Source organism: Dama dama, chromosome 2, assembly GCF_033118175.1.
Source record: "Dama dama isolate Ldn47 chromosome 2, ASM3311817v1, whole genome shotgun sequence".
Classification (NCBI taxonomy): Eukaryota; Metazoa; Chordata; class Mammalia; order Artiodactyla; family Cervidae; genus Dama; species Dama dama.
The window spans coordinates 33,372,055-33,398,017 of NC_083682.1; the positions used below are offsets into that span (position 1 = coordinate 33,372,055).

Consider the following 25,963-nt stretch of genomic DNA (forward strand, 5'->3'; position numbering starts at 1 on the left):
TGATACCCTCAGAAGGGACAGGAAATGTGTGCTCACATCAGGGTTAGAGGCTTTCCCACTTGAGATATGTCTTAGGAACTAGATTGTTAACATCACAGTTAAAAACATAAACTGAGTAGACACTGCTTTGACCAAGGCAGAAGAAATTAAGAACCCTGTGATAGTCTCACATAAACTCTGGGAAGCTTTGTCCTCTGTTTCTCCAGACCGATGTATTTTTTTGTCACAGTAATTGCTTTTGATGCTGACCACTTTACAGCATCACACTGCATTTTGGGGTTTTGTAAACAGGATTTCCAATTGCATTAGTAATGACAGATAATCCCTTTAAGCAAAAATATTCCAATGAGAGTAAACCAATAAACTGGTACAATTTTATCTCTTATCTGCACCTCCTGCTCCTTAAGAAAAACAAAGCAAAATCTAAACAATCCGCAAACTAATTTCATTAGAGTGGGAGATTTTAGATTAGACCCAGGTCTTGTTTAAAAAAAGTTTGATAGAGATTATACAGAAAATCCACATTTTTCTAAATGAGATCTTTGAGGGTTACACATATCTTAAATCTGCGTTTGTTGATGCTAATCTAAAGACAGTTGTCATTTATGGTATTCACTTATGGCATCTGACACTGTAAGCTGACACAAGGGAACAGGCAGGACCATGGACAGGGCCAACCTGAAAAAACTTCTAAAGAAGAATCTGGTTAATCATGTGATGATTCTATTACTAATTTCACATGTAAAGCTTGTGAATTAGAGTGGACCTTAAAGATAAAATAGATCAATCACCTCCTTTTAATGAGGAGGAATATGAAGCCGAGAAAGTCTTTCAAGGGATTTGCTTAAGGGCATCACGAGTGGCAGCAGCTGAACCTGAACTCAGGGTTCTAGACTCCTAACCCAGAGTTCTTCCCATGACCCCATCCATGCTCCCTCCATATCCTATTAAGGTGCAAAGCAAGTGTAAGTTATTCAATGTCTTAAGTCTTAAAATCTTTATAAAGAAGAAGAGCGGCTTTGCCCATCAAAATAGCAGGCAGAGATTCTGATTTGGCTCTGTGGAAATGCCCTCAGTTTCCTTAAAGATGGTCATTGGTCAAGAGTTGATTTTGGACTTCAAGACCATTCAGAGGTCATGAATAACTGCTCTGACTAGCCATATGCTACCTTATTAACCAAACTGATTACTAGAAGACAAACTCTTAAAAGGACAGGGAAGCTCAGAAGCCACAACCCAAAGTTAACTGAGATAAGAGGAAAGGCAGTGAAGACTGGGGGCAGCTGTGACCACTCCGCTGACTGGAGTAACACCAGAAGAAAAAAAAAGTGGGTCACATGAGAATGGATGGTCACACTTCCTAGAATGACAACCAGCCTGGCCCATGAGCTCAGACTTCCTCGCTGGTACCAGTTCTTGTGGGTCTTCCACTCCTGGCTGATAGTGACAGAATTTATCAATATGTTGATGGCATGTTAGAAAGACCCCTAAGAAATTCAGAAAATGGGTCTATGGACGTTGCATTCAAGAATGCCAAACCCCAAATGTCACCACCACTTTCATCATTAATACAGAAACATCTGGGTCTTATTGTACAATGAGTTTTCTTAATCACATCTCCTTCAGGGTCTTATAACTACGAGGTGAGTCAGGTACGGCAACTTATGGAGACAGCAAGAGCCCTGTGGCCACACAGACCTGGGCTCATGTCCCAAATTCCAATATTTACTGGTGGTGTGACTCTGGCCAAGTCACTTAATCTATGTGATCCTTAGTTTTTGCATCAAAAATGGCTGTAAACAATTATACTTACTTCACAGGATCTCTGTGAGGATTAAACATGAAATGCACTTCACAAAAAGCTTTGAACAAACACACTGTACAAACACTGATGATTACTGCAACTGCAGATGAGGAACAAGCTCAGGAAAGTTAAGTGACTTGCTCAAGCCCATACGGTAGGAAAATGCTAGAACAGTGGGACTGGTGTTTCCCTTAAACCACAGGTCCAAGGGTATTTCCTGGATACCACACCCTCTACCCACCTTGCCACACCCCACTCCAAGAGACACCCATTCATGCCACGAGGCTGTCCCGGAAGGAAGGCGTATCATGATCCCACACCATCAAAGACGGCCGCCCAGCAGTGTGAAAGCCCACAATGCTGCCCTCGAGCTATGGGATGGGATGCCGCGGAGCACCATGAGCCCTGCCCCAGCCCCGCGATGAGCTCACAGTGACAAGGAACTGCGGTGAAGACACGGGTGGCCCGGCAGCGGCGTGTGGCGTGCGGGGGGATGGAGGAAGCAGCGGGGCATGGAGCTGTGAGTCAGGCACGTGGCGCGCAGGATGGCGGTCTCCTCGGCTCAAAGGCAGACACAGAGGACTCACGACACGAACAACACAGCAACCCTACCTTCCGTGGCTCCTTTGCCTTTCCTGTCAGGGATCTCTAAACCAGTGCCCCCTGAGGGATACAGGGAGACGTCCGTCGGCACAGGCCAACTGCTGGCTGTGTCCTCCGTGATCTCATACATCTGCCCCTCCATCGGCTGCAGGTGCCAGTTTAGGCCAAACAGGTGCATGGCTGTGGTGAGCAATGAGAAAAGTCATCTTTTTCTGCTGGAGGTGGAAACAGGACTCCCAAGCCATAGGGGAGGGTGGGCGGGGGTGGGGAGCACGGGAATTCAGGTCAGTTCAACACGGAGCCCCTGCAGAGAGCTCTGGGCGCTATGGAGGGGGACTGGGCCACAGGGCTGACCCGGGCACAGACCCTGCCCTCAAGGGCTCACAGTCTAGGGGCGGAGGGAGAGGGACAGGATGGGGGGACTTTCAGGTGGTCTAGGCCTTTTACTTCAAAAGATTAAAAATAACAATCTACGGGGGAAAACGGCAACTTGTATCACCAAAGCTTAATTTCCTTAATACAAAAATAACGGTTACAAACAATAAGCAAAGTCCAGCCACCCAGTAAGAGAATAGGCATAGGAGATGGACAGTTTACAGAATAAGAAAAGCACCTGGCTCTCGGTTGTATGAAAAGACTCTCTACACATTACTCAGGGTAGAAGAAATAGAAGTTAAACTTTGAAATTCTGTTTTTCACATATGGTTTGGCAAAGATTTTTAGAAGGCTGAAAATACACAGTATTGGAAGAGAACAGGAAACAAGCACTCTGATACTCAGCTGGTTTCGTATACGCATAAGCTGGTACAGACCTTACAGAGAGGGCAATTTGACAAAAGCTACAAAATAAAATACCCATACCCTTTACTCTGGAGCCCAGAGATTCCAATTCTCCCCCAGATATGCTCACATGCACACAAAATGAGGTGCATACAAGGCTATTCACTACAGCATTGCTTGTAATAGCAACACATAGGAAAGTGAAAGTCGCTCAGTCATGTCCGACTCCTTGCGACCCCATGGACTATGCAGTCCATGGAATTTCCCAGGCCAGAACACTGGAGTGGGTAGCTGTTCCCTTCTCCCGGGGATCTTCCCGACCCAGGGATCGAGCCCAGGTCTCCTGCATTATAGGCAGATTTTTACCAGCTGAGCCACCAGGGAAGCTATAAACATTGGAAACCAGTCCACAAATAAGGAGCCAGATAAGTATATTTATCCAATATACTGTGTGTGTGCTTAGTCGCTGAGTTGTGTCTGACTCTTTGTGACCCCATGGACTACACCATGCAAGACTCCTCTGTCCATGGGACTTCCCAGGCAAGAATATTGGAGTGGTTGCCATTTTCTCTTCCAGGGGATCTTCCCACCCAGGGATTGAACCCACATCTCCTGTGTCTGCTGCACTGCAGGCAGATTCTTCACCTGCTGAGCCACTGGGGAAGCCCATACAATATACTGTGCAACCATAAAAAAGAATGAGAAAACTTTTTTACACATTTTTCGGGAAGGAAAATAGTAACATGCAGAACAATAATGCACCTCCAGGATTCCTGCCTGGAGAATCTCATGGACAGAGGAGCCTGGCAGGCTACAGGCCATACGGACGCACAGAGCCAGACACAACTGAAGCGATTTAGCACATGCTAAGGACAAAAATACAAATGGAGGGACTTCCTGGTAGTACAGTGGATGTGAATCTACCTGCCAATGCAGGGGACATGGGTTTCATCGTGGTCTGGGAAGATTCCACATGTCTCGGAGCAACTAAGCCTGTAATTCACAGATATTGCAGCCTGAAGGCCTTTGATATACTACTTTTGGGTTAAAAAAAAAAAAAGATCCTGTATACAGAGTCTGGAAGAGTATGAAAGACACTGGTAACAGTGGGTGCACTCTGTAAAGGAAGAGATGTTAAGGGCCTGGGAAAGGGGACAGATTTACATTTTACATTTCATTGCATATCTGTTGTACACTTTGATTTTCTGCATTTTTGTGATTTTGGGCAATTCTGTGATTTTAATTCACGTGCACGCATTTCTGTTTTAAAAATGTTTTTGCAGTGTAGCAACTGCTAAATAGTCTTCTGCAGCAATCTAGAAGAGATCAGTAGACACCAAAGAACGGACACTGTGCCTTGAGATATACAATGCTCTAGGCAGCATGTTTCCAAAAAGGTTTGTGAGCCAGTACAAAACGTCTGCTTAAATCCCATTCATGATCTAAAACGTGAGCCTTATCAATGGTCCATACGTACCCCCCTGGGAGGCCTCCTCTGGTTCCCTATGTACAGAGTTAAGTACTCCAGCCCCTGACTCCACAGCATCTCGTGCCCAGTGTCGCTCCTTTGCTCAGTTGATGCACATTTTCTAAAAGCCAGGACCCGGGGCTGACACTGAGCCAGAACCAAATCAGACAGTCCTTGCTTCCAAGAGTTCAGAGGTGGAGGAGATGGACAAGTAACAAAGTACATTCAGAAGGATGAGAAGGCCCAGAGGCGGCAGTGACTGACCGCTAAGAGGGCCAGAGGAAGACAGCAAGGGACCAATCGACAAGAGATATGAAGGCTGTAATTGTTTTCACAGAGGACCAACGGCTTGCTAGGTGGTATCCTGGGTAATTTGCATACATTACCTCTAATCCTCACCCAACTCTACCAGACCCAATTTACAGATGTGCATACTTAATTCACTCAGAAGGTTAATTAAAATTACGATAATTATGAAACTATGATTTCTTGAGTGTTTTCCACGTGCCAGGCAATGTGCTAAGAGCAGTGAATACAGTATTTCCTTTAATTCTCACAGCAGGCCTAGAAGGTGATAATCCCATTTTTGCCGATGAAAAGACACTAAGACACACAGACTTCAATTTACATGGGAGGTTAAATGGCTAACAAGTGGCAGAGTCTAGCCTAGAATCCCAAACTCTTTAAATCCTGAAATCACAAACCATCTCCCTCCCTGGCTAGAAGAGTCAGGCTCTCCCCACTCTGCCATTCTGCCTCACACTAGCTTTATCCAACAAGGTGGGTGGGCATTATAAAGACACCCTCCTTTACACAGCAAGCTGACTCTAAGCCTCTTACATGTCTTTTTAAGGCAGCAACAGAGGATCCTGTGAAGTAGACAGAAAGTTGTGCTATTTAGCCCCAGTCTGTGGAATGGTCACTGATGGTGGTCTTGAGCGGTTGTGTGACTGTCTTCAAGATGCAAACACCTGTAGAGAAGAGTGGAGCATAGCACAACCTTCCGACTCTTGGTACAAACAAAACCCACCGAGGACACACAGAAGTTTGGCTTAACCAGGACCGTGTACCCTGGTACCAGAGATGCCATCTGACCCTCTGCTTTCTCTTTGGTTACTATGATGCAGGGGAAAGTGTGCTGGACCAAGGGCAAGAAAACTGCCTTTGAATCCTAACTGCCACTTCCTAGCTACCGTATTCTCACCTGAGAAGTGAGGATAAAAATATTTCAAAGAATTATTACATCATATGTGGTAATATAGGGCTTCCCTGGTGGCTCAGATGGTAAAGCATCTGCCTGCAATGTGGGAGTCCCGGGTTCGATCCCTGAGTTGAGAAGATCCCCTGGAGAAGGAAATGGCAATCCACTCCAGTACTCTTGCCTGGAAAATCCCATGGATGAAGGAGCCTGGTAGGCTATAGTCCATGTGGTCGCAAAGAATCAGAAACGAGTTCACTTTCACTTTCTTCTTTCTGTGTGGTAATACGGGCTCCCCGGTGGCTCAGAAGGTAAAGAATCTGCCTGCAATGCAGGAGATCTGGGTTTGGTCCCTGGGTCGGGAAGATCTCTGAGAAAAGGAAATGGCAACCCACACCAGTATTTTTGCCTGGAAAATCCCAAGGATGGAGGAGCCTGGCAGGCTACAGTTCACGGGGTCGAAAAGAATCAGACACAACTGAATGACTAACAATTTCACTTTGTGTGATAATATATGGCAAAGCGTATTATAAACTGTACCCATGTGTGATTGCTGTATTTTATAAGCATTATATTCATACTGTCGATGAGACTGATAAAACAGTAGCTCGCATTTATGGAGCACCTTTTAGGTACCAAACACTCAGGGAAGTGCTTCAAATTGCTCCTTACTGTCCCTCTGCAGTTTTCAATAATAATAAAACTCACCTGCCTGTTAGAAGTGACTGTGCTGCTACTTCCAAGGCTGAATTAGCTCACATTTCTGCTTACCTTCTTACTGTGTCAATCTATTTATTGGCAACTCCAAAGGTAATGGAGAAATTGCCTGAACTGCGGACAACTCAGATATATGCAGTTAAATGAGCAGGGCTTAGTTCCCTGTTAGAATCAATTATCTCATCTAAGTGTGCAAAAGAGCCGTCTTGTTAAAAGGTCAGGAGAATTAACTAATCCCACGATGAATAGACTCTCACAGCTTTGTGAAGAGAAACATTTTTATTGTCAAAGCTACCTCTTATTTTAATGAGATGCAAAAGCAAGTTCTTCCTTTAAAAAAAAAAAAAAAAAAGTAGGCGGAGGGGGAAGAAAAGCCAGTGGAAAAAGTATTCCAGGTGAAAAATGATCACAAGATCTGACGTTCCGAGACAGTTAACTAGGGCACAGCAGTCCACCACTGGATGGGGGAGGCTGACGGCCAGAAACCTAGAGGAGCCAGTAGGCACCCCTTCTTCTCAGCCTTGCCCCCCACCCCCACCCGGTGATCACAAATAGAGGCCCCCACAGCTGTGAGGCTGGTGGGTCTCTCGGTCAATCTGCAGAAGATGAGCTCCTGGAAACCAGCAGGGGAAGCCAGGTCTGGATCCAGCTGTAACTGGACTCTCAGGAGACACAGTCCTCCAGAAATAATTCTGGAGGCTGGTGGGGAGGCAAGTGAGTATGGGGTTACCAAAACTGGGCTGGGAAATGGCCAGCTAGAAGGTAAGATGTAAAGAGAGGAGAAGGATACAGAGTCAGAGATGCCAAGTTCCACCAGTCATGTCATCTTAGCGCCAGCATGAAAGGGGCCTTTAACCTGCGATCCAGTCTTAAATATGTCATGCTAGGGGCCCCTCAGTTCTTCTACTGTACTGTTTGATGGGTGGTCAACTTTACACCCAATGAAAAGAGAGAAGGAAGGAAAATGGTTTGCTCTGTTCTCCTCTTCCCAAAGCACACAAAGCTTACTTGGTCAGAGACTGTCCAAAGAAAACATAAGCTCAAGCAACCGTTTTTCTTTGTTCTTGATAATAATAAAAATAACAACAGTAACTCAAAGCCTGGTATAAACTGGAGTGCATACATGCATGTATGCTAAGTCACTTCAGTCACGTCCGACTTTTTGCAACCCTATGGACTGTAGCCCGCCAGGCTCCTCTGACCATGGGGATTCTCCAGACAAGAATACTGGAGGAGTGCGATGGCATTTCCTCCTCCAGGGAATCTTCCCGACCCAGGGATCAAACCCAGGTCTCTTACGTCTCCTGAACTGGCAGGCGGGTTCTTTACCACTAGTGCCACCTGGGAAGCCCAACTGGACTGCATACTACATGCCAAATTCTTAATTTATAGTAATCAGTGTAATCCTCATGGAAAGATGGGTTGAAAAACCACTGGCACGTGGGTACAATGTAACTGAGTCAGGAGATGGATGGGCTCCAGGCTGCACAGTTTCTCTCCTGTGGACAGAAACTTCCTAAAAGCAGAAACTCCATAAAAGCAGGATGAGGGAGGAGGCTGGGCCCTGCCTGGATAAGAGATAAAAGACCACACATTCCTTATTCTCAAAGTCAAGGAGACCTTCCCAACTACATGTGTGCAGAAAGGCTCCTTGGTCAAAAGAGAGGGGTGTTACCTCATAGTTCAGTTCAGTCGCTCAGTCGTGTCCGACGCTTTGTGACCCCATGGACCACAGCATGCCAGGCCTCCCTGTCCATCACCAACTCCCGGAGTCCGCCCAAACCCATGTCCATTGAGTCGGTGATGCCATCCAACCATCTTATCCTCTGTCGTCCCCTTCTCCTCCTGCTCCCAATCCCTCCCAGCATCAGGGTTTTTTCCAGTGAGTCAGCTCTTCGAATCAGGTGACCAAAGTATTGGAGTTTCAGCTTCAGCATCAGTCCTTCCAATGAACACCTAGGACTGATCTCCTTTAGGATGGACTGTTTGGATGTCCTTGCAGTCCAAGGGACTCTCAAGAGTCTTCTCCAACACCACAGTTCAAAAGCATCAATTCTTCAGCGCTCAGCTTTCTTTATAGTCCAACCTCATAGTAAATGATGTCAACTACCTGTAAGTCTCTTTGCTAGAGTTCATCTTGGTTAAGAGATGAGCACGCACACAGGGGAGGATCCTGAGATATACCAAATACAGACTCAGAGCCAGGCAAAGCAAAATGATGGGCCAAAGGAAACCAGGAAGACATGCCCCGTAAAACTGATTCAAACCACCAGGGCATGAATCTCTCTCAGTGTGTGTCTATCCGCACACTGTCCTCTCTTTTCTCCTAGTAAATACTTGTTTCACTGCTTTCCATCTTTGTGGGAGTTCTTTTTCTGCAAAGCTGAAGGGCCAGGGCCTTGTCACCACGGGTCTAGTGGCTAGGATTCGGTGCTCTCACTAATGTGACGTGACCTCAATCTCTGGCCAGGAACCCAAGCCCTGCTTCAAGCCACGGTAGGCTGGGACCACCAGAGAACAGAGCTGAAAAGAAACTGAGCTATGGGGATATATTTTTGATATACTTCAGAGTAAGTTACCTAACACCACAGAGCTGGTGTAAGTTTGAGGTAAAATTTCAAACTCAGGAGTCTGTGTTCCCCAGCCAAGATTCCTCTTTTAACATAGTTTACTTTAAATAGAAGATTAAAATGGGTAATATAAAGTTACCAGCAAATAAAGGCTGAAATGAATCTGAGGGGGTCCCCATGGTGATAATATTTCTCACCCCACAGCCGCCCTCATTTAAAACTGTGGACAGCAGTCAATGCATGTTATCGAGGACTTGGAAGTAACAACTAAGTATCCCAAAAGCCTCAGAAGTATACCCGGTCCTCTTCACTCTGCTTTAAGACCAAGCTACTGAAACAGTATAAATTATAGTCATCGTAATCCCCTTTTCCAGAGGAATTAATGGTAACCATCAATGTACATCACAGGATTATCTAAATTATACCCTGCGGTATTTATGTAACTGTTTGTACAAAACTCTCCCAAGTCCATGGAAAGTGATCTAAATAAGGAACGTGATGCTGGCGTTCCCTTTAAACTAGTTTGTAATTAAATAAAAAGGTGAAAAGATGTTAAAGAGTTCAGAAAAAGGTTGTGGAAAGGTAGTGAGTTCACAGGATCACCCACGTTGAAATGTTAATGATTTCTAAAAGCCAGGAGCTAGGGTGGGAGAATTTTCTTTTTCCCTCAGTTCTGGTCCCTCTGATCCCAGGGCTGACATTTTCCAGTCGCCTTTTCCTGCCCAGCAAGACATGAGAGAAGGCTGAGAAAATGCAAGCTCCATCTTGACATTTTTTAAGAAAAACACTCAATAGATGTTCAGATGTTGACAGTCTCCCCCACCCCCAGCACCCAGCCAGCAGGAGGCAATTAACAAAGTCATTTTGTAGGCGTCACCGATGTAAGCACAGGAGAGGTTCTACTGTCACACGACGCTTCCCTTTCCCAAATGGAAAGCACAAAGCCACTTGCACTTGTGGATTAGCAGCTCCAGGTAGTGATTAGAGATGAAACTCTAATCAAGAAAGTGTTGGCTCCAGGGGCATTTTTTTTTTTTTGTTTCAAAAGGCAGCGGGACCCAACCAAGCTGCATGGCTACCTACTTTTCTGTTTTATGTTAGTGCCCAACTGCTTGTTGTCTGTTTTTAAATAGCATCATTTCTGTAAAATGTAACTCATTGGAGTTCTCTTATTTATGGCCCGGTAAGGTGGAAAGCACAAAACAAAAAGGCAAAACAGCAACAGCCACAAAATGACAGTGTTTCATTCCCCAAGTTCTACTCCTGGTTTTGCACCAAAGCCACAATATTCAAAGGTCTCAAGCTTACAAGTCATATACACAGAGATGTATACTGCAGTGTATTATTAAGAAAATCAGAAGCAACCGAGATGTCTTAAAACAGGAGAATGACTGAGCTAAATTATGATACAGGTACTGGATGGAATGTAAGCTAATCATTATGAAAAAATAACTGATACTCCTAAAAGATGATGCTGTGAAAGTGATGCCCTCATATGCCAGCAAATCTGGAAAACTCAGTAGTGGCCACAGGACTAGAAAAAGTCCGTTTTCATTTCAATCCCAAAGAAAGGCAATGCCAAAGAATGCTCAAACTACCGCAAAACTGCACTCATCTCACACATTAGCAAAGTGATGCTCACAATTCTCCAAGCCAGGCTTCATGAACATGAACCATGAACTTCCAGATGTCCAAGCTGGATTTAGAAAAGGCAGAGGAACCAGAGATCGAATTGCCGACGTCCGTTGGATCATTGAAAAAGCAAGAGAGTTCCAGAAAAACATCTATTTTTGCTTTATCGACTATGCCAAAGCCTTTGATTGGATCACAACAAACTGGAAAATTCTTCAACAGATGGGAATACCTGACCACCTGACCTGCCTCCTGAGAAGTCTGTATGCAGGTCAAGAAGGAACAGTTCAAACTGGACATGGAACAACAGACTGGTTCCAAATCAGGAAAGGAGTACATCAAGGTTGTATATTGTCACCTTGCTTATTTAACTTCTATGCAGAGTACATCATGCAAAATGCTGGGCTGGATGAAGCACAAGCTGGAATCAAGACTGCTGGGAGAAATATCAATAATCTCAGATACACAGATGACACCACCCTTATGGCAGAAAGTGAAGAACTAAACACCCTCTTGACGAAAGTGAAGGAGGAGAGTGAAAAAAGTTGGCTTAAAACTCAACTTTCAGAAAACTAAGATCATAGCATCTTGTCCCATCACTTCATGGGAAATAGATGGGGAAACAAAGGAAACAGTGACAGACTTTATTTTCTTGGGGCTCTAAAATCACTGCAGATGGTGACTGCAGCCATGAAATTAAAAGACGCTTGCTCCTTGGAAGAAAAGCTATGACCAACCTAGACAGCATATTAAAAAGCAGAGCCATTACTTTACCAACAAAGGTCTGTCTAGTCAAAGCTATGGTTTTTCTAGTAGTCATGTATGGATGTGAGAGTTTTATAAAGAAAGCTGAGCGCTGAAAAATTGATGCTTTTGAACTGCAGTGTTGGAGAAGACTCTTGAGAGTCCCTTGGACTGCAAGGAGATCCAACCAGTCCATCCTAAAGGAGATCAGTCCTGGGTGTTCATTGGAAAGACTGATGCTAAAGCTGAAACTCCAATACTTTGGCCACTTGATGTGAAGAGCTGACTCACTGGAAAAGACCCTGATGCTGGGAAAGATTGAAGGCAGGAGGAGAAGGGACAACAGAGAATGAGATGGTTGGATGGCATCACCAATGCAACGGACATGAGTTTGAGTAGGCTCTGGGAGTTGGTGATGGACAGGGAAGCCTGGTGTGCTGCAGTCCATGGGATTGCAAAGAGTCAGACATGACTGAGAAACTGAACTGAACTGAACTGACAATGAGCAATGAGGGCAAATGCTTATCATGTAATTTTAAGGGGGAAGAAAGGTAGGACACAAAATTGCATGTTCCTGCATGCATAGTATGTTTATAAAAAAAAAAAGTCTAGAAAGACATATATAAAAATGACATCAGGCTTTGAATCACACTGTAGGATGAGTGACACATTTTCTGCACTGATTTCCAAACTCATTTCCATGCTGTTTACATTAAAAAGGAAGTTCCACAACCCAGTCTCAGGAGGAGTAAGAGGTACAAAAACGATGATAGAGCAGAGAGGGGAAATTCTTGTTTTGAGTCTATGCCACAGGTCAGACATTTAGGCAAGGGGAATTCCATATGATATTTCATTCAGTCCTTACATAAACCTTGAGAAAATGATCAGTATTCCCATTTCACAAATGAAGAAAGGGGAGGCTCATAGAGGCTACATGATCTGCCTAAAGACACTTCCCAAGATACTTTCCATGTTTACACCCTGACTGCCACAGGCATGGCTGACCTCCACAGTCAAAACCGTGCAAATTCAAGTAAGTGACTGGCAGAATCAGTCCTCCAGTGGGGGTCTATCAGGAGCCTTCAGAGCTATATCACTTACTAGGGTCCTGATTCTGGATAAATGACTTTGCCTTTCTGAGTCTCAGTTTCTCTATTTGTAAAACAGATAGCAATGTTACATTAAAGGATTAAATGGAATAACACACGTAACCTGTTTAGAACTGTGGCTGGCATACAGTACAAAGCAAATGGCAGCTGTCATCATCGCTGTCATTTTGCTCTGACTTTCCTAAATTCGAGATCCCTTGAAAGACCTGTTTAAGCCAACTCTGCCCATCACCTTTCCTTCTCTCCACACATGGCCCTTAATTTCCCTCTCATGCCAACTGCAAAAATGCCAACTGCAATTCCTTTGAGTTGAGGGCCGTCTCACTACCTTGCTCCCATCAGTTGCCAGCCTTTGGGCAAAAGAGCGAGAGATATTTGCCCAATGGATAAAACAGTTTTTTAAAAGCGGAATCACTATAAAGCTGCCTGACAGGATCCTACTGGTGACTACGTGGGGCTAATTTTAAATCAAGTAAATATATTGCCTTTCTTCCCATCTCTGGATAAACCTGACTGCAACAATCAGGGTTACTGTCTCTCACCCCCAAATTAAGTGTTTTCTGGAGAATGGACTCTGGCACACTTAATCATTTTTCTGCACCACGCAATTGCTGTGGGGAGAGGCCTTTCAGCAAGGATTTGCTGGCAGCCGCTCGATATTTCTGTGAAACAAGTTGAGGAGGGGATGGGTGCTAGAGAAGCGGGGGGGTGGGGGGTGGGCACACCCACTGTCAGCACAGAGATGAGAGGTCAATTTAACTGGAGGGCGCTGAAAACTGGTGACACGGCAAGTTGTAGGGGAACGGGGGCTGGAATCTAATTTGTACAGAATGGAGTAAACAGCTATTATTGCAGTAATGGAATTAGAAAGCTGTCTTCTCGGGGCACCTTTCACCCAACGGGCTCTACTAAGACCTCTTCCATGCATGACTAGTCTAGGGGTTAGCCACCTCCACCACCCCTTGGACGGACCTCAGCACATTAATCCAACCTCTCCCCGCCCCACTGTGCTGCTTCCAGACACAAGAAAATGGAAGGCGTGAAACACAGTGGTCACGAGCACAGCCTTCATAGCCACGCAGCCCTGGGTTCCGTTTCTGATTCTTGTGTTTACAGTTGTGTGACTTCATTCCTGCTATTCAACTCTTCTGAGTCTTAGGGTCTTCCTCTATAAAATGGTGATAATAATATCTAGCTCCAAAGAACTCTTGTGAAGATGAAAGGAAAGAATGTATTTCATGAGCTTATTGTGCTGCGTGGCATTTGCTCAAATCGACTTACCAGAGGGCAGCCGTCTGTGTTGGTAGCATCATCACCATCATCTGCAGTGTATATTAAGGTTCTCACTGAGAAAGTGAAGTAAGGAGATTTCTTGAAGAAGTGGAGAACTCTTTTGAGTTTTTGCTCTGGTTGGCGGCTGTTGGGGGGGGTATGGATGTTGCTCTGACTGAACTTGAGTCCCACTCACTGGGATTGGGGCACGGGGGCAGAGCCTGGAACGATGCTGAGCCGAAGTCTCCGAACTCACTGGGAGTCCTTTCTGCTAAATGACGCTGGCACTGAGTCACAGCAGAAAATCCTGTGAGAGCAGGAAAGCCCCCCGCAGGGCTTGTACCTCCAACAGGGGCTGCACTCTCAGACCAGAGGAGTCATCTTCTTGAGCCTAAAGTAGGGTGAATGAACCCCTGGGGCAGGTGATGTCAGCCCACCAGGAGGCCCTCCCTCCAAGGCAGGGATTATGTTCTTGTCTCCACCAAGCCCCCAGCATCCGGCCCACAGGAGAGAAGAAGAAACAGAGGAAAGGAAGGAGACAGATGTAATTAGGACTATTACTCAGACAATAACAGCTCCCTTTATTAAACATTGCTCCATGGGCCTGACAGTACTGGAGGGTGCACATTCATTGCATTGTTTAATCCCACCACTTTTTAAGGAAGATTGTGTCTCCACTTTATGGATTATGAGGACCTCAAAACAGAGTGACCAAGTACATATTATTAACCTGATCTTGTATCTCTAGAAAACCAAGGTCCAGAATCATCCATCATTGCGCCACTCGTCATGGCGGCACCAAGATCCAAACCTGGGTTCTGGGTCACGCCATGCCCTGAGTTCTTTGCAGACCACTGTCAGAGCCCAGGGCAGGCCTCCCTGCCATCCTGATCAGAACAACATGCTGCTTCTGAGCAAATCATGGCCAACAGAGCAGTCAAGGAAGCGATGTCACTGCGACTCCATGCAGCGGAAGACACACCACCTCCCCTTCAAACTCAAGGTGTCACTAAGGGTCCAGGAAGCAGAGACACCCCGGGGTCACAAGCCCATCCAGCTGCTCTGCTGGGGTGTGAAGCCAGCCCTGCCCTGGCAGAGCGACACGGCCAGCCTGGGAAACCCGGGAAAGCGCCTGTCATTTCCCTGGAGGAGGCAGAAGGCTGGCCTGGAGCTCTCTAGGTTCCCTTCCTGCGGGGCTTGCAAGCAAAGCTATTCACCAGGCCATCTAAAGTATTTCTATAAAAGGTGTCTCAACTTAGCCAAGGACTAGCCTCTCTCGTGTGAGGCCTTGTGCCCTCCACTGAACCATCAATTGGGGCCGAAGCAACCAGGGGCTTGGTTCCGCCTTGGGAGCTCGAGCGGGAGGATGTGCCTGTTGCTAGGTTCCATTTCCATAGCTACTAGAGAAACGTCCTGTCACAGGGCTCCACGAGGCATCCGCCCATCGTCTGGTTTCTTTTGGCAAACCAACCACGTAACCGTCTTTTTCTTTTTCCCAGTGATCAAAGTCAATTAGGAGGTGGTCCCCGCTGTACCTCTAAATGGAGTTTTAATTTGTGTATATATTATTAGGATAGGCCTTTCCCCTCCGGAACAGTCAGTTCAGTGGGAAGAATGAGGGCGGACAGCTTAACACTGAGTCTGCCACCTGGATTTGTAACGAGGGATGCTATTTCTTCATAATGAGAAGCGTTTTCAAAGAGTGTTTTAAACTCTCATGGAACAGTGTGCAGTGTCCCTCTTTTATTCCCCACCGCTTCCCAGTCTCCTGCCCATGGGAGTGTTTTCTAGCTCTTTGGAATTAGACTACATTTTCTTGCCTCTGTGCCCTGTCTGTGCACAGAAACAGGCACTCAGTTCTTGGATATTCTAGGGACCCCTGGTTTGGCTCAGCCCTTTGGCTAGGAAGTTTAGGACAGCCCGGAGTTCCAGGTACCGTGTTGATGATGATAACAGCAGCTGCTGTCATTAACGATACCAAGCACTATGCTCAGTGCTTGATAAACGTGTCTGTGTTAGTTGCTCAGTTGTGTCTGACTCTTTGAGACCCCATAGACTGTAGCCCACCAGGTTCCTTTGTCCATGGGATTTCCCCAGCAAGAACAGGAGAATAGGAGTGGGTGGCCATTCCTTTCTCCAAGGGATCTTCCTAGCCCAGAGATTGAACCCGTGTCTCCTGCATTATAGGCAGATTCTTTCATCTGAGCCACCAGGGAAGCTATCATCAGTTAATCCTCGAAAAAGCACTACACTGTAGGTACTACTGTTATCCTCACTTGCAAGATGAGGAGACTAAGGCTCTAAGAGGTCCAACAACTTGCCCAAGGTCACACATTTTGTAAGAGGCAGAGAGTCACTTCAGATCTGAACTGAATCCAGATTGCCCAGAATCCACCCCCAACCACCATACACACACTGCCTTTCTGGTTAGATGTGAAACTGTGGAAATGACAAGAATGGAAAATAAGAGAGATCACCTCATTATTATGTGAACCTGCCTTACTGCTCAAACTCTGTTGGTGATATTTTTCATGAGGCTAGAAAACTCCAGCATTTGGAAGGCTTGTCAAGTCCAGGACCTGATGCTCATCATGGCATCTCCCTGTCCTGGAGCCTCTATTTGTGTGGGTTTCTCCTGTTCCTTGAATACTCCTGTCCATCCAAGAAAGTGGATGCTCCATTTTCTTCCATAAGAAAAGAGAATTTCTCTCTTTAGTAAGGAGCTCCCTGCATCCTCCCAGGCTTCACTGATGCAATGCCTCTGTGTGGAATGGCTATTACCTTCCTTATTTTTAAGATCATTCTCCTATTCTTCAAGGCCTACTTCAAACCTTAACATCTTCTGTGAGAATTTCCACCATAGCCCACGGCCAAAAGGGCCCTCTGCCCTGCCGTCTGCCCTGGTTCCTAGCCATTACGCCACACCTCTCCTGTGCACACCGCCCTGACAGCCTGTGTCCAGGTGCTCCTGGCACTTCATGGCTCTGCTCTCTACCTATATGCCCAGTGGAGCAGGTCTGTAGAGAGAGCCAGGCTCCCAGCCCTTGCCTTAACTGGCTACGCATTCAGAGGCAAGTTACCTAACCACTCTGATCCTCAGTGTTTTCATCTGTAGAAAGGGAAAGAACATAAAATCATCTCCTGCGGTTCTTATAAGGATTAAATTTAAGGAAAGTCCTTCATAGATTATCAAGTGTATTGAAAATATAAGACATTATTATTATGTTGCTTAATCAATGAAAGAAAGAACACCCAGGTTTAACACACAGACTAATGCAAAGATTTTCATGGGAAACTTCCTACGCAGCCCCAGACTGATGCAAGTAGGGATATGCACAGTACAATTTAATGAATTTAATGCTTTACAGAAAAGTGAGGGTGCATAAACAAGTTTCCAAAGAGGAGTTTTCAGGTAAAGAAAAATGCTACTTCTAAAATTCTCCTTTTGAGTCTTTGCTACCCCACCATTCTACCTCCTCTCAAATATCCTTTTTGCCTGCATGGTGGGCAGAGTCATATATGTGCTCATATACACAGAGAGACTCACACACTAAGACACACACGAGTCCAATGAGCCTGTCTTGCTGTAAAATTCTACAGATGGCCTGAATGGTAAAATTTAGGACAATGTGATGAAATGCAGGCCAGAGCACAATTAATGATACTGGCATTCTTTTTTCCTCTTCCCCCACCGGAGGCTATGAGCAAAATCTAACTCCAGGCTCAAAGGTGCAATAAATCTAGCTATCTGCCAAACACCAGCAGGAAAGGCCTCCTCTGAAATGAAATGTTACACTGGTGACAAGCTAATGCCACAGCCCCATGAAGCCTGGAGGACAGCAAATCAGATAACACGAGGGGCTAGGGCTCAATAAGCAGTGTGTATCGAGGTCCGTGATGTCATCTGGGCCTCCGCTGCTCTCCAATCCTGGAGCACTCTGCGTGCACACCACAGCTCCACTCAATGCCATGGGTACCCATGGCAATCCTGGCACAAGACATGTCCCAGGGTGGGTGTGGGGGGGGGGTATGGATGCTCCATTTTCTTCCATAAGAAAAGGTGATTTCTCTCTTTAGTAAGGAGCTCCCTGCATCCTCTCAGCAGTTCAGATCGGTAAAACCACACCAGGCCCACCCCAGCCCAACTCCAGCTATGGGAATTGTAGAGCAAACCGTGAAGAAGGCAGGCTCTGGGGCGAACTCCGGCTCTCGCACTCACTAGAGGCGTGGCCGTGGACAACTGACTTGTTCTCCGCAGGCCTTAGTTTCTCATCTATGAAATGGGAATAAAACCAGAACGGAACCTGGCACATGGCTGTGCTGTGCTTACTCGCTCAGATGTGTCCGACTCTTTGCAACCCCATGGACTGTAGCCCGCCAGACTCCTCTGTCCATGGGGACTCTCCAGGCAAGAACACGGGAGTGGGTTGCCATGCCCCCCTCCAGGGGATCTTCCCAATCCAGGGATTGAACGTAGGTCTCTCTCCTACACTGCAGGCAGATTCTGTACTATCTGAGAAGCTCAGGTACCCGGGAAGCTCAGCACATGGCTGGTGCTTGAAAAATGTCTGTTGGATGGGTAGGATCATTGAAAGCTTAAATGAGAAACACATGTAGCAGAACATGCCTGGCACGTGGTTAGCTCCTGATGCATGTGAGCTGCCGCCTCTGTTAGATCAGAGGAGGTCGTGGTAGGGAAGGGGGCGGGAGGGGCAGAGGACATCCCTGGAGAGGATGGCAAAGTTCCCCTTGTTTGCTCTGGGCCTCAGGGATGGAGAGCAGCAGCAGGGGAAGGCATCGGAGGAGGGCTCTGAGAGCCAGCATGGTCTAATTATGGAACACAGGACTTGGAATCAGAAAACCTGGTTTCCATACCCAGCTCCATGACTTAGCTGTCCTTCCAGGTAAACAAGTAATTTAATTGCAGCAGGCCTCAGTTTCCATATCTGGCGTTTGCAGGATTAAAAAAAAAATGCAGTTAATAATCTATAGTGCAGGGACACTGGGGATAATTGATGGGTTTGAAAGGCCTCATGTGAAGGCAAGGGATTTCTTAGGCATCCGCCCAGTGGAGCCTCTGCTCTAAGCGGGGAGGCAAGCCTGCGTCCTCCTGCAGTCCCCGTGGTTTCTGCAATTCCTCACTGAGAGCCTTCAGTAACAGAGAGACCGAGGCCCGTGGTAAGTCCAAAGCACAAATGGGTATTTTAACACAGTCTTCTGAGACAGGTGCCAAAAACAGCCAACATTTCTATCTAGCATCCCTTGCCTTTGTTTGGACTGTTCCATCTTCCAGAAAGCCATTCCTAGCTTCTCTTTCAGTATTTTCCTTGATTTACAAGGCTCAATGCCTTGGGAAATTTTATCTGATCTTCCTGGCTACGATGAATTGCTCTCTCCTTTGGACTCCCACAGGGATAAGCTTCAAACCCCAGTAACATGCTCTTATCACCTGTCTACGATTGCCTTCAGCTCCTTACGCATCTGGCTTTCCATGAAGCCACGGAAGACTCAAGGCAGTGATGCTAGCTTATCTGGCTTTGTTGGTCCCTGTAGCCCAGGACACAGCCCTGCAGACAGGCTCAGTGAATGCTCCTCGCCGTCTCAAACCTCAGTCTTCGGAAGCTCCCTCTACTTCATCCCAGATAACCTGAAGTCCCTGCATGTGCAGATGGCCCTTGGCTGCTGAATCTGAGAGAGGCTCAAATCTCTGAGTGATCCAGCTGCCTGGAAGAGTGAGACCCACATATCCTCAGCGCCTACCAGGCACCACCCACCCGGCTGGACCCTTTGGAGACACTCTGCCTCTTAATGCTCAAGGCACCTCTTGGATATTAATGGACAAAACTACCCATGAGAAAACCAAGATGCGGAGGGATGGAGAAACTTGTGTGAGCAGGACTAGAAGATAAAGTCTGTGGCTTTTGCTCTTAAGACTACATTGCTGTCTTTAGAAGGATGAAGCCGTTTAGTTGTGGTTTCATTGTTTTACTGGTAGGAGGAAGGACACACTACGCTTTTTACGGCCAACTCACCTCCTCTCCCCTTTCCTGCTCCTCTCTTTCTCCCCCCACCGCCCCCGCCCCCCGCTCCCGCAATGAAGAGCCGCTCGGCTGGGTTTCCTCATCTCTGTCCCCAGCCTACAGCTCTAAGTCAGCCCTGAGTGTGCTACCTCTTCTCTATAACTAGGTGTTTACAATAGTGGAAAAACAGCCATCAGGGAGACCAGTCTCACTTTCTCTCCGCATCTAAGTGCAATTAAATTATGTTATTTCACAGTAATTAGTTCAGAATAGAAACCAGGACTTGGGGACAGGTTCTTTCCAAGGATGCTAAAAATCTGGAAAAATCAATTCTTCTTCCACACGCCCAGGATGCAGCTGGGGAAGGAGGATTCTGGACATACAGTTTGGTCCCTGACAGACCATGAGCTATGCTGCCTCTTCAGGGGCCTTGGAACTACTCATGGGGCAAGCCCCCCGCAAGTCCTGGGAAGGGTGTGCTGTCTCTGTCAGTCTCTGTAGCTGCCGTTGTTAAAAAACATGAATATACTAATAAACTTGGGTCCTTTCTTTTTTGAGACATTTCCAAACTGAGGACGGTTTGGCCCTCACACTCAACATACCTTGCTTGCTGGCGGGAGGGGAAGACGGAGTTCATTCATTAGCGGCTCTTGTTAGAAAGAAGCAGGTGCCCAGCCTATAGCTCTAAGTCAGCCCTGAGCAGCCTCCTCGCAACAGCCTATTATCTGCTTTCACAGGAGGAGGACACCGAGGCTCAGAGAGCAAGGTTCTCACTCCAGTCTCACAGCTGGAAGGCACAGACGAGGGTCCATCGCCAGGTCTGTGCCTCACGTCACCCCTGGCTCCCCCTTCCCTTAGCTTCCAGTAACCGCTTTTCACTCTTCTATGATCTCCCTGCCTCTAGACTTCTGGTCTCTGTTCCCTGTAAGAACCTAAGCTTCTATGCTTACCATTTTCTCTCCCTCTACTCCACACCTTGCAATATCCGCTGGGTTCTGGTTTCAACATCCTCACCCCCTCTCTCTCCTTCAACAAACTTTTGCTGAACACAGGCTACATCCTGCCACGTGCTTGTACAAGAAGCTATGGCCACAGCGCTGGGCAAGACAGAAATCACCCCCGCCCCCACGGAGCTTACCGTCTCAGTGGAGACGGAGCTGAGCCGGTCTAAGACCCAGGCCCCAGCTGCAATGACGGTGAGGCTCCTGGCACTGTGAGCGCACACGACTGGATTCCTGGCCTAGTGTGAGGTCATCAGAGGAGTTTCGCTGAGAAAGGGACATGTGAGCTAGGTTTTTGGAAGGGACTGACTGGGAGAAGGCGGGTGGTCCCCTCCACAAATGAAGCTCCTTTACCTCTCTGGGTCTCAGGGCCACTTGTAATATCCCTGACCTACACTTGTTGGACCAGCTGACCCAAGATTAGACACAAAGCCCCAGACGGGCAGGGAAACTGGATACTCAGTTGGAGACCCAGGGATTCAGTCCTATCCTTCTGAGGGGCCCTTAGCAGTTGAGTCACGAGAGCTTCACCAGAAATCCTGCTCAGGGAAACACCTCCTCCCCAAAGTCAGTGAAAAAAGAAAAAAAGCAGGTTTTCTTTCTTTCTCATCACTGAAGTGCTGTTTATAACAGCAAACAGTTGGAAATAGAGGAAAGCAATGATATAATAATGGCACAAATATGATAGATGTATCAAACTTGACTAGAACGATATTTTTGTGTTAACACTTAGAAATATGTTCCTTAAAAGATGGTCTATGAAAAAGGGAGGAGGACTTACACTTGTGGATTCATGCTGACGACATGGTGGTCTTGGCTTCAGTCCTCTAAGGAGGTCAAGCATAACACATAGAGAAACCTAAAATGTTTCAGCTCTTTGCCTTCATATCTTGAATTCTAAAATTATATGTTAAAATTTTCTCAACAACACTTAGAAGCCTTACAGCTTGAAGGTTATGATAGGTAACACCTGATCTTTGAATCCAGTAAATACATCACTTCTTTGCTTCACATCTCAAAGATGGTACCTAAAACTATGGCGATGGGGACTAGATGAGTGGTTGCCGGAGTCTGAGGATGAAGAGAGAGGACTGATTTGACAAAGGGAACCTTTAGGGTGATGGAAATATTCTGTGTGTTGATGTGGTGATGGTCACACAACACTATCAGAATTCATAGCATGGGATGCCTAAAAAGCATTAATTTTCTATATGTAAATTGTATCTCAATAAATCTGATTTTAAAAACAGGCAGTCAAGGCCTGGTGGCTGAGTGGGTACACAGGTAAGGGAGATACACCTGAGTGTGGTGTGGGTCTCAACCCTAGTCTAGAGCCCTGAACATTGCTAGGGCAAGAACTCTGAAGAGTGGGGAGACTGATGCTATCCGTTCACCCTGCAGACCCTATCCTTCTCCCCCCTGCTCTGTGCCCTGGGGGGCCAACCCACATGGTCTGGACGAGTGGGTTCCCTTGAGCTCTGGCTCCTGGTGGGGTTCTGCCAAGGGGAGGATAAACGAGGGTGGGGAAGGCGGGAGGTCTGCAAGACGGACAATTTTCTTTCATGTTGAGCTAAAGCACGTTGAATGACTTAATCACTTCAGCTAGTCCTGGCTGTTTATTCTGATTTTACAGGTGCAGAAACTCATCTGAAGGAGATCAGGTCCTGGCGTGGGTGGCAGCGGAAGTCACGGCAGAAGTACGATGTGGACGGGAGCCACTGATCTGCAACACTTGAGTCTCCCCTCTGGCTGCAGACACAGGCAGCCCACCCGCACAGGCCGTTGTCTCTGAGAGGAGACTGTTCTCATCAGGCCAGAGTCAGCCTTCCCCCCATTCTCACCCTGAGTGCCTCTTCTGCCCTTGTTAGTCCCATGGAGCAAGCCTGCCCTCTCCCCCACGAGCCGGCCTTGCAGACCACTGCAGGGGGCCATGCTGGCCTCCTCAAGTCCTCCTTTTGGGGGGTTGAAAGATATGTGTCTGGGGTCTGCCATAAAGAGAACAATCTATATACATCTTGCTATTAGTAATTCCCACAGAGCAGCATGAAGGAAACAATCTTGGAGAGAAAGCTTTTAATACAGGATCCTGTATCTTTACAGGATTCTGTAACTTTCTCACTTTTTCCTCCTCCTAAAAGATCAGGTTCAATCATCTCTGTTTCTCATTCTTTGGGCCATAAAGCTAAATCTATGGCTTCTATCCAAAAGGCCTGATGCGAAGCCGAAGAGAAAGGGGAGAAGATGAGCCTTACTGCTCACTACCACCACCCGGGCCCAGAGTGCAGCAGGCCTGTGCTTAGGAAGCCAATGGCATCTGAGACCCTGATATGGCAGGAGCTGAGCCAAGTGGGCATAACTGTGGGGCAGCAGGGGCTACAGTCACCCTGGTTCGGTCTCTGATACTTCCTCTCTTCATTTCACATCCATTTCACCCATACCCGAGGCCTAGCACATAAAATGCACACTTCTGCCACCACGCTTGTGCCCACACCATTCCGCCTAGAAAAGCCTTGGCAGATTTTACCATCTTGCAAGTCTTTGGTTCAGTCATATCTCACTGAGCACACCTACTCTGTGCCAAGCACTGTGTTGGGACAGAGTCTGCAGCCAAGACAGCCTAGATAGTGTATTAAAAAGCAGAAACATCACTTTGCCAACAAAGGTCCTTATAGTCAAACCTATGGTTTTTCTAGTAGTCATGTATAGACGTGAAAAGTTGGACTACAAAGCAAGCTTAGCACTGAGGAACTGATGCTTTCAGACTGTGGTGTTGGAGAAGGCTCTTGAGAGTCCCATAGACAGCAAGGAGCTCAAACCAGTCCATCCTAAAGGAAATCAACCCTGAAGACTGACTTGAAAGACTGATGCTGAAGCTCCAACACTTTGGCCACCTGATGCAAAGAGCTGACTCATTGGAAAAGACCCTGATTTGAGGAAAGATTGAGGGCAGGAGGAGAAGGGGGAAACACAGGATGAGACGGTTGGATGGCATCATCAACTCAATGAACATGAGTTTGAGCAAACTCCAGGAGACAGTGAAGGACAGGGAAGCCTGGAGTGCTGCAGTCCATGGGGTCACAAAGAGTCAGACACGACTGAGTGACTGAACAACAACTGCAGCAGAGAATAAGACATGAGGATGGGAGACCACACTACCAAACAGGAAGGGAAATCTAAGACTCCTCCTGCTTGTGCTGCTGCCATGAGGAAGTCATGGAGCACAGGTGTGCCTGGCCCACGCCTGCATGAGGGAGGCTGCCCAAGTCTGTGCAAGTCACACTGAGTGCCCGAGTCCACCTCGATCAGTACTGCCCAGATGACTTGAAGAGCTAGATGACTCAAGCTCTTGCAGACCACGAACTGCAATAATATCCCAACCAGCAATGCTCTCCAGAAGCTGCCTTTTGAAAAGTGGCAATTAAGCGCTACAACATTCTCACTTATAAATTAAACTATCACCACTTTGAACAAGGATTCTGATTTTTTTTTCCAATTCAAGTCAGCTGCTGGTGGAGGTGAAAAATGGAACCTAATTTTAACAGAGTCCCTCATGGTTTTGGAGCATGTTGGAATGTTCTGCAGTTACCCAGAGGCTGCTGCAGCCCACACTTGGGACTGCAGCCTCAGTGCTTTGGCTCAGTTTCCTGTGAGCACCAATTTGCAGACTGGAAAGGACCTACAAGGATCAGTTACCCCCATACCATCCTCGGCTGAGAAAACTGAGGTCCAGGGACAGGTAGCAGCAGTCTCCAGAGGCCACCAGCAAGAGACTCCTCCTTTGTCACATGCCTCATTTAACCTGCTTAACAGCCTCCAGAGGAAAGAACTACTATTCTTCCCAGTGGCAGAGGAGGAAACCAAAGTTCAGAAGAGTTACACAGCTGGAGAGTAGCAGAGCTATTTCCACAGAATCCCATCTTCTCTTCCAATCAGAACACTGTTATTTAGCTGATCAGTTGTATGTAACTCTTTGAGATTCCCATGGACTCTAGCCTGGCAGGCTCCTCTGTGCATGGGATATTTCCCAGGCGAGAATACTGGAACGGGTTGCCATTCCCTCCTCCAGGGAATTTTTCCGACCCAGGGATTGAATCCACATCTCTTGCATAGGCAGGCAGGTTCTTTACTGCTAAGCCACCTGGGAAGTCAGATCAGAACACCTGCTCCCTTTAGAGAAATCACCCAAATGAGGCCCCACCCTCTGGAGGAACCTGGGCCTGACAACAAAATAAACCAACATCCCAGGGTAATCTCTGGGTCTCCATTTGAATGTTATGCTCTTCCTGGTTTTTGTATTATTAACAAGCCTTTTTTAAAAATCTCCTGATTTAAAGGCTGATCTGGCTAGACAGGTGCTTGAAGAGTCCTCAAGATATGACTCCACGCTCTTTTGCAGTCCTCAGTGTCTACTTTTTATGCAGAGATTCAGAACTCGAGGGGAGCCCTTGGTTTTATCTGGATAGAGGTGACTGGCAGGGAAGCAAAAATCAACTTCTGTCCTAGTTAAAGAAATGATGCAAGGTGCTTTAGGGTAATGATTCTTGTGGCTGCTTCCCTGGAACAGAGAGACATTCCTACAAATGCTTTCTGACAGGTCCCCTTGGTTGTTCTGTCAGCTGCCCTTGTGACTAACACAGGCTGGGGAGCCTTCAGGCGCTGCCGTGATATGATGCTGGCCCAAGTTCTCTCTCAAGACTTCTCTTTTCCATGGGATGCTAACAGTACTAATGATCCTATTAATAATCATAACAGTATCTAACATTTATTGAGAGCCCACTCTGTGCCAGGCAGCGGGACAGCTGCTTTATGCAAATTATCTTACTGGAACATCACAAAACCCCGTGAAGTGGCCACTATGATTATCCCCGTTTTATAGATGGGTAAACTGAGGCTGCTGCTGCTGCTGCTAAGTCACTTCAGTCATGTCCGACTCAGTGAGACCCCAGAGATGGCAGCCCACCAGGCTCCCCCGTCCCTGGGATTCTCCAGGCAAGGACACTGGAGTGGGTTGCCATTTCCTTCTCCAATGCATGAAAGTGAAAAGT

The 25,963-nt window shown here is 46.8% G+C and overlaps 1 protein-coding gene across 1 annotated transcript in view; it reads right to left on the reverse strand.

Moving 5' to 3' along the window:
* Positions 1–25,963, reverse strand: part of TENM4 (teneurin transmembrane protein 4) — a 759,511-nt gene that overhangs the window by 210,845 nt on the left and 522,703 nt on the right. Inside the window, exon 10 of the mRNA XM_061168374.1 lies at positions 2,417–2,587. Within this exon, the coding sequence (XP_061024357.1) occupies positions 2,417–2,587 (171 nt within the window). The remainder of the gene's footprint in view (positions 1–2,416; positions 2,588–25,963) is intronic.